The sequence below is a fragment of the Myotis davidii genome, unplaced genomic scaffold (assembly GCF_000327345.1).
Source record: "Myotis davidii unplaced genomic scaffold, ASM32734v1 scaffold61, whole genome shotgun sequence".
Taxonomy (NCBI): Eukaryota; Metazoa; Chordata; class Mammalia; order Chiroptera; family Vespertilionidae; genus Myotis; species Myotis davidii.
In genome coordinates, this window is record NW_006291729.1 from 787,200 (window position 1) to 796,232 (window position 9,033).

Sequence of the window (9,033 nt, forward strand, 5' to 3'; positions counted from 1 at the left end):
CCGAGATTCCAGCCCGGCCGGCGTGGCTCGGGTTGAGCATCGACCTACGAATCAGGAGGTCACCGTTCATTTCCCGGGCGGGGCACATGCCCAGGTTATGGGCTTGATCCCCAGGAGGAGGCAGCCGGTCGATGATTCTCTCTCATCATGGATGTCTCCATCTCTCTCTCTCCCTCTCCCCTCCTCTCTGAAATCAGTAAAAATATATTTTTTAAAATAGAGATTCCAGGCCCTTGGCCTGGCGGTGAGCACACGGAGCCCGGATCTGCCCACGCCAGAGCGCCTGGTGGGAAAGGCGGGCGGCGCCTGGTCGTCGGGACGGGGCTGCCTGGCAGCAGCTGGCCTGCCCATGAACTTCCAGGGCACCGGCTGCCTGGACTTGGCATTGCGGAGGGAGCAGCTGGAAACCTTGATGAGGGTGAACTCTCTGCTCCTCAATTAAAAAGGCTGACTTGCCCGTTGCCAAGGGGATGCCGTCTGGGGACGGCTCCAGATCCCCGGAGGCCGGGGAGTCCCCCCGAGCTCGGGCCACACCAGCACCAGGTGGTCAGTGCCAGCTGCTCGCCTGCCCAGCAGGACGTTGGCCTCGGACCTGGTTTTTGTTTTTTAAATGTGTTTTTATTGATTTCAGAGAGGAGGGGAGAAGGAGAGGGAGAGAGAGAAACCTCAGTGATGAGAGAGAATCATGGATCGGCTGCTTCCTGCACGTTCCGCACTGGGGATCGAGCCCGCAACCGAGGCATGTGCCCTGACCGGGAATCGAACCATGACCCCCTGGTACATGGGTTGATGCTCAGCCCCTGAGCCACGCCAGGCCGGGTGGACCTTGCTTTTGCCCTGAGTGCATCTGTGGACTTGCTGGTGCGCCTGTTACAAGGTGTCTGAGGCCGTGAGGCTGGGTGGGAGGAACATGGATGGGCGCTGGTGCCTGTGTTCCAGGGTTCGAGTCCCATCCGTGCTGCTTCCTGGCTCTTGTCTCCTGTCTCCCAAGTGCCCTCAGGTCTCAGCATCCTCATCTGAAATGTGGGGAGGATACTGTTCCCAAGTCAAGGAAACTGTTCAGAGGGCCCAGGGCCAGGACCAGGCAGGGTGGCTGGTCAGTGGGTGGGAGCCGCCCCCGTTACTCCTGCACATGCTCCCAGTTCCTGTTGCTGTCTCGTCTCCTCCTCCTTCCTCTCCACTTGCGCTCAAGTCGTGGATCCGGGGCACTGTCCCTGTTTGGCCCCAGTCCCCGCGCCCTCCACACACTCTGTAACCTCTGATAGCCTCGGGCGACGTGCCCCGGCTCTTAGGCATAATCGTGCCCACTTATCCGAGGTCGGACTTGCAGCCACTCGCCGTCTGGACCCCCTCTAGGAGCCGAGATCAGAGGAGCTCGCTCGGCGGCCCTGGAGTCCAGGCCCCGCGGTCAAGTGGGGGCCGATGGGAAGGAGGGGCGGCTGAGCGGACAGAAGCCGGCAGAGCGGGCTCCGTGCAGTGGCCAGAGCTCTGCATCCCACGCTGACCATCCGGGCGTCATAAGCGAGGCAGCCTTCGGGCTCCCGGTGGTCCAAGTGTCGAGGCGAGATCGCACCCACACTCCATTGGAGAAGGCAGGAGCCTGGCCGGCGCCTCCGTGGGTGAGCCTCTCTGTCTCTCCCTTCCTCTCTCTAAAATCAATAAAAATATATTTACAAAGAGAGAGAGAGAGAGAGAGAGAGAGAGAGAGAGAGCTGCTCTCACACGTCTCCTCTCCCCTGTGTGCGTCACGTGGTGGATATGCGTGGCTCGATCCTGTTCCCTGGGGAAAGCGCCTGCTTCTCCCCCATTGTCTTCTGGGCCTGGGACCGCGGGAGGCTGACCTCACTCCCAGCCGAAGGTCACCTTCCCAGCCTCCGCTGCTCCCGCCCCAGGGCTTCTGGGTCCAGCCCAGCGTGGGCCACCCCCCTCCTCCCACTTCCTTCCGTGACGGTGACGAGGGCGCACCTTCTGCTACGAGGTCCCTGTTTGTTTGGGAGGATCCCCCGAGACAGCGTCTCCGGCCTTGTGTCTGAGCTCCTCACTCGGTGCTGGGGCAGAGCCAGGAGGCGTCTGGGGGCCCAGGCAGGCGCCCTGCCCTGCGTCTCCCCCAGGAAGAGAGCACCAGGGCGGGCACTGGGGGGCCTTTGTGCTGCTGGTCTGCTCCCCCAGATCTCCCAGAAGCTCCCCCCTCCCCGCCCCCCAACACCAGGGTGGGCAACTTCAGGAGCCGCCGTTCCCTGTCATCTGCTTCCATGTCTCAGGCGTTCACCGCTGCCGTGTGCAGGGCCGGGGTCCAGGGCGGGCGGTGGCACCGGGGGCCTCGGACTTCGCGAGCCCCGAGGCTCCCGACAACACGGCACCCTTCACAGTCACGGCCTGTTCGCGCTCCACCCGCCGTTCTCGCGAGTGGAACCTCCTCGCTGTCGTCAGAATTCAGCCCGTCGGGGGCCGGGTCGTTGGCGGGGTTGTTCCCAGGTCGGGCATTTGTGCTGCTCTCCCATTTCCTCTCAGCTGTACATGCACCTAAACAGATGCAAGGTCCCCTTCTTCGGCCTATTTAGGGCTCAGTGGTTGAGAGTCGACCTGTGAACCAGGAGGTCATGTTCAATTCCCTGGCAGGGCACAGGCCCCGGGTTGTGGGCTCCACCCCCAGTGTGGGGCGTGCAGGAGGCAGCCCATCCATGACTCTCTATCATTGATGTTTCTCTCTCCCCCTCTCCCTTCCTCTCTGAAATCAATCAATACCTATAAAGTCGTTGTGTTAGAACCAGGACTTACGACGCTGCCGAGTGTGGGTTTGGGAGGTGACCCCGGGAACTGGAGCCCAGAGCCCAGGGCCCGTGACTGCAGCGGGCGCTCTGTTACAGGCGAGAGGCGCTGCAACATTTTTATGGTCAAAACTCAGGATGAGCAATCGGTACTGTTAGCGAGTGTCTGCCGCGCCCGGAGACGGCCAGGCTCTGCCCTGAGGGCGTCACTTTGTCTGTGCAGGAGCCCTGTGGTCAGTGTCCCTATCCCAGGACCCTGCGGCCCCCTCCCGGACAGCTCAGAGTGGGCCGCCGGCCTCCTGTGGGTTCCCTGGTGGGAAGGAGCCTCTCCCGTCTCCTGCGTGGACGCGGAGCTGTGTTAGACCTCGGAGCCGCGTCCCTGAGCACGTCGTGTGTGCATACCCCAGCTGCTGCGGCTGGTGGCTGGTCGGTAAACGTTTGCTGAATGTGAAATACACAAGAGTGTCTATTTCATCAGTCGCCCTTGCAAAGGAGGTCTTGTCCCCCCACATCCCCCACACCCGGCCCCCTGCTTTCTGGAGAGGAGTCCGAGGCCTGGCAGGGATGGGGACACGCCTTCCAAGCCAACAAACGGGTATGTTGGGCCTTTCCGAGTCCAGCGTGGGCCTGCCTCCCGCTGCCCGGCTGCCTCTGGCCGGGAGGGGGCGCTGGCCCAGGTGGCGTCCGGGTGGGGTGACGGCAGTCCGCCCACCGCACTCCAGCCGTGCACCTGCCTGCCACTGTCCTGGAGCCCACGCCTGGCCCGGCGCCTGGCTGGTTCCCAGGGGGAACGGAGGGCCGTCAGTGGAGTGGGCTAAGAGGTCCAGGTTATCACAGGAGGCCAAGTCCGGCAGAGGGTGTGTGCAGGGGCAGCTCACACGCTTCAGGTGGGCGAGGCCCGGGAGGGGTCAGCGTTGAGGGCGGCCTGATCCTCACGCCACACGGGATTTGTCCCGCGAAGCAGACGCGGCGGCCTCGGAGTGACCCTCACGTGGCCGCCCTCCGGTAGCCGTGACCGGAGCCCGCACCCCGTGCTGATGAGTCTGTCCTCTCGTTTCAGGCTCTGGACGTGGACCGGATGGTTCTGTACAAAATGAAGAAATCCGTGAAAGCCATCAACATCTCCGGGCTGGGTGAGTCGCCTCCTGGGCTTCTCCGAGGGCAGCACCGCCCTGAGCCCCAGGCCGCCGGCTCCGTCACTGTTAGCGAATAACCGACTAAGTCCCTCCCTCCCCTCCTTCCTTCATTGATTTCAGAGAGGGAGAGAGAGAGATAAACATCAATGATGAGAATCATTAATCGGCTGCTTCCCACATGCCCCCTACTGGGGACCGAGCCCGCAACCCAGGCCTATGCCCTGACTGGATTCAAACCTGGGACCCTTCAGTCCACAGGCTGATGCTCTATCCACTGAGCCACACTGGCCCGGGCTCTTTATTTTTAAATAAATATTGTTGAAAGTATTACACATGTCCCCTTATCTCCCCCATTGACTTCCTCCAGGCCTTGCCCCAGGCCCTCACCGCCCCATTGTCTGTGTCCCTGGGTTATGCAGACAAGGTCTTTGGGTGACTAAATCTCCTTTTTTCTGGGCGTGCATTTACAGAGGTGAGCTGGGGTGCTTACATTTGAGAAGTGTTTCTGCTTTGCTCATTGTCCGCTCCTGGTGTGGGGTCCTGTCCCGCGTCCCCCACCGTGCCCCACATTGTACGTCTGTTCCCTGGGCAGCAGAACCAGCTTCGCCACGCTGGTGGGCCAGCGCGGGCCCAGTCCTGCCCTGTTCCTCACATTGTGCGGCTAATCATTCCGATGCCCTTCCCACTACTCTCTCAGCCCGATTCTCGCCTTTCTAGTTTGGGAAGAAAATGAATAAATATTAGCGTATAGTCAACTATTCCACGTAATATTCGGTCTAGTCTTATATAAATAAGTTTCTTTTTAAAAGAACACATACCGCCACCTGGGACTTCACGGTCCCAGGCTGCACATGTGGCAGGTCAGCCTCCTGCACAAAACCTGACAACGGATAGAAAATACAGTTTGTAAGTCATCAAGTGACTCTGTCGTTCACTCAAAAGCCAGTGGCAGCCTTAGGGGACCAGACACTGTGAGGGATCCCCGAGAGAGCGGAATCGGGCCGATGGATTGCGGAGACGGGGAATCGGGCTGATGGATTGCAGAGACGGCCCGTGGGGAGAGCACCCCACCCTGAGGATGGAGACAGGCAGGGCCTGAGGGAGGCGCCTGGGCGGGGGGAAGGGAGGGGCGGGGGCTGCCCACTGGCTGCACTGTCCCCTTCATCCTCCCTCACAGGGTCTCCCTCCCAGGCTGGGGATGCTTTGGGGGTCGTGCTGTCAGGAGGGAGCGTTCTGGACGTGTGTGTCCACCTAACCTCCCACACCTCCAGGTAAAGTCCTGTGAGCTGTGTTTGCCTCCCCCACGGAGGGCCATGCAAGCCAGCATCCCAAAGAGCCTAGTGACCATCAAGAATTGCCAAATGCATTCAGGATGGGATTAAACAAACAAAAATATGTAAAAACTCTGTACTGAAAACTATAAAACCCTGTGACCGAAACGAAAGGCCACGGATCTGGTGCCAGGCTAGGCCCGTAGGGCACGCTCCACCTTCAAGGCTGGCTCTGCCCTTCAAGACTGGGCTCTGCGGGGCCGGGCTAGGCTCTGAGGGTCTGAGGTGTGGCTCTGAGGCTCCGGGGCTCGGCTAGACGCGGGCTAGCCTCTGTCTTGAGTGCAGTCACGCTGCCCACAACACATCACAGCTTTGTGCCGTGTTGGCCGTGGCACAAAGTGAGTACGAAGGGTCGGAGCAGCAGAGTGGCCTGCAGGGAGCAGACACTCGTTCCAAGCCCCATTCCTTCGACGTCCACCGTGGGCCAGCCCGAGAGCAGCGGCTGCCGGGACTGGTTTCCCGTCCGTGTCCGCCCGCTTCACACGGCGTCTCACACACGGTCACGACCTTCCCTGGAGTTACTGTGATCAGGAGCAGGGACCCTCCGTCTGAGGCATTCTTTCTGGGCCGCGCCCCCTTCACAGGGACCAGACCCCTTTGAGAGAGTCCAGAGGCCGTTCAACTCAAACCCACGCAGGCTGGGGGGCAGCCCCGGTCTCCCCAGCTTGCCTCCCAGGAAAGGACCCTTCCTGAGCCCATGGTCTCGGAGCCAGAGGCTGAGAGGGCTGCTGACCACTGGGCCGCACTGGCCGGGCCCGCCCAAGCTTCACGGTGCCGATGCGATTGCGAGAGGAGCGCGGTCTCAGCCTCTCCCAGGTTACCCGCCTGTGAATCCCTCTCCTCCTGGGATCGGCCCGCGGGAGCCTCAGGTTGGTGAACGCTGCAGGACCCCGGTGCGCCCGGCTCCTTGCACCCCGACCCAAGCCCCTGTGCCGAGGCCCCTTCCCCTCCCCGCGTGCCTGGTGCCCCCGGAGGGCCTCCCCGGTGCCCTCTCCCCCTGCGCTCGCGCTTTGGCGCTTCATCAGAGGAGGCTGAGGCTCCCCCAGCGCCGGGCGCCTGCCGTGCCCTCTCTGAGCCGCACACGCAGCAGCCGGCTCGCGGGAAGGCCTCCTGTTCTTGTCACCGCTGCCGTCTCTGCGTCGTGCCCGGCGTGAGTTATTATAAGGCCGTGAGCCTGCATGTTCCAGGCCGGGCTGCCTGGTCCTGGAGTCTTTATGCCGAGCAAGTACCGTCTCCTTCGGAACGGCCGCCCGCGAGGCCTGGCCTTCTGCCCGGACATCGCCAGCGTCACTCCGCATCTTTGGAAGCTGCTCGGGGACGGCGGGCAGCCGCCCTTGGAGTATATTTAGTGAGGAGCCTGAGGGGAGACGGATCTTTTTAGAAGGAGACGTCAGCCGTCAGCGAGGCAGGCTGCACAGGGGACTGAGCTGCTGGGACCGCAGCAGGTCCGGTGCGTTACAGCCGTGCTCACCGGTTCTGAGGGCGTCAGTCCGGGGCCCGTGGCGTCCAATCACTGTGTGCATACGTGTGCATTGTATGTACCCGCTGTCCGTGCTCAGTGTCGGAGAGATGGGCTTACGCTGTAGGTGTGGGCAGTGTGGTGACGGCAGAATGTCCTGCTGTGTGAAGTTCACACAGGTTTCTTGAGAAGGGATCGGAGGTGCCTTGAGCAGCCGGCTGTGTTTTTACAGTCCGACCTGGGACCCATACAGCAACCCCACGTGTGCCCACGCCTGCCTCAGGGCAGCGGTCTGACCTTCAGAGGACCCGGGTGCCGGGCGGTCCTTAAGACACCGATAGCGGCCCACCTTCAGAGTTTTGGCTCAGTCGGTGCAGGATGGAGCCTGAGTGTTTGCCCATCAACTGAGGACTTGGGTGATGCTGAGGCTGCTGGCCTTGGAGCGTATACCTGAGGCACACACTCGCCATGTACGCGCACACACTCATACACACGCACACACTCGCCACGTACACGCACACACTCGCCACATGTACACACACACACACGCACACACTCACCACGGACACGCACACACTCGCCACGTGTACACGCACACACTCGCCACGTGTACACGCACACACTCGCCACGTGTACACGCACACACTCGCCACCGTGTACACACATGTACATGCACACATGTGCACATGCACATGGATTGGACCAAAAAAGCACCAGCAAGCCCCCCTCCCCCACCCCACCCCGCAGACAAAGTGATCGTTTTCTTACACGATAGTAGGTCTGTTTTTTTCTAAAGTGGTTATTACAGTGATTTGTTGAGAAACGGTTTCTGCGGTAATTTTCCCCGATCACAATAGGCTGCTGCCTGGCCCCGTTTAAGAAGCCGGCTTGTGTTTATTCTAGAACTTGCGCTGGGCTAGGTTCCCCGAGGTGCCTGCGGGGACGTCAGAGCTGTTTCCTCATGTGTCTCTGGAAGGAGGTCCCGTTGTGGACGTGGGAGAGGAACCTCACGTCTGGGAACTGAAAGTTCGTGTGGGAGGGCCCTGGAGGCGGGCATCCACGTCGGGTGGGGGCGCAGGAGAGGCACGTCTGGGGGCGGCCCCAGGACGAGGAAGTGAGCCGGCCATGGGCAGGTTCCACGGAGGGTGGCGGCCGGCTCTGAGGAAGTGGGGCAGGGGAGCCTGGGTTCTGCTGGCCGAGATGTGGGTCTGAGGTTCCGGCTATCTCTCGTCTGCTGGTTAAGAGTGACCGTCGGTTTTCGGGGGGTGACTTGGGGGATCCTATCGGCCAGGATCGACCCTTAGTCACCGGAGGAAGCTGAGCTGGAGGCCACGCCGATTGGTGCGTGCCGTCCCCGGGTCAGCAGGAGCCGTGTTGGGGTCATCCTGTTACGGGCAGGGGTTTAGGCTGCTCTGGGCGGGGCCTTCTCGCCCGGCGTGTGGGTCTGCGGCGGCCTCAGGAATCTGCACCCCAAGGTGTGAGGGGTGATGCAAGCATGCCTTTTCCTGAGGAGCGCCCCAGGCGTCCTGACCGTTAGTGGGGTCTGTGGCCACCGGAAGATTCAGGAAGCTCAGAGTGGGCCTGGCCCCGAGGGTCACAGGAGATCCGTCTGGGCCGGCTCTGCCTCACGCACTGGGAGACGCAGCTGCGTCAGCGGCAGGTGTGTCCCAACCTGTTTCCTCATCCCGCAGTTGTCAAGATGCAGCTGTGTGTATGCGTGTGCTGTGTCCCGTGTGCTGCGTCCCGTGTCCTGTGTGCTGTCCCGTGTGCTGTGTCCCATGTACGCCAGCCCTCGACCGCACACCAGGGCGGATTGCCGGTGCACGCGTACCTGTGTCTTGCTAGTGTGTCGGCAGGTGCCCATCTCGTGCAGAGGGAGTGGGGTTGTGTTGAGTTGCTCACACAGGCCTCCGGCTGTCATTTTTGTCGTTAATGTAGGGTAGGGTCAAAGGATATGGGGCCGTCACAGCGCAAGTTTTCACTTCCTTATAGGCGGCCTCACCTTGACCTCACCGACCCCATTGCTGGACACATGCAGCCAGGAGGCGTCCTTGTGGTGACCTCTATGGTGACCTCTATAGGATCGGTGGTGTCAGAGGTCAGAGGGGAGGCCCAGGAGAGACAAAGGAGATGAATGAGTTTTGAATGGAGGTTGGGAAGTAGAAGGAGCATGGCTGTGGGAGGAAGTGCAGGTGCCAAAGCCAAGCGGTGTGGCCAGGACCGGGGCGGCGGGGTCCCCGCCAGTCACCAGCTGCCCACTCACCACCACCTGAGCCTGAGGCCAGGGTCACCAGCTGCCCACTCGCCCACCCACATGTTCCCGGGTTGGCACCTCCCTA

The 9,033-nt window shown here is 61.6% G+C and overlaps 1 protein-coding gene across 1 annotated transcript in view; it reads left to right on the plus strand.

Annotated features, from left to right (window-relative positions):
- Nucleotides 1–470: 470 nt before the first annotated feature.
- ASAP2 (ArfGAP with SH3 domain, ankyrin repeat and PH domain 2) overlaps nt 471–9,033 on the plus strand; it is an 87,830-nt gene continuing 79,267 nt past the window's right edge. The window contains exons 1-4 of the mRNA XM_015564939.1: nt 471–546; nt 1,357–1,619; nt 2,210–2,452; nt 3,790–3,901. Coding sequence (XP_015420425.1) covers nt 471–546; nt 1,357–1,619; nt 2,210–2,452; nt 3,790–3,901 — 694 coding nt within the window. The remainder of the gene's footprint in view (nt 547–1,356; nt 1,620–2,209; nt 2,453–3,789; nt 3,902–9,033) is intronic.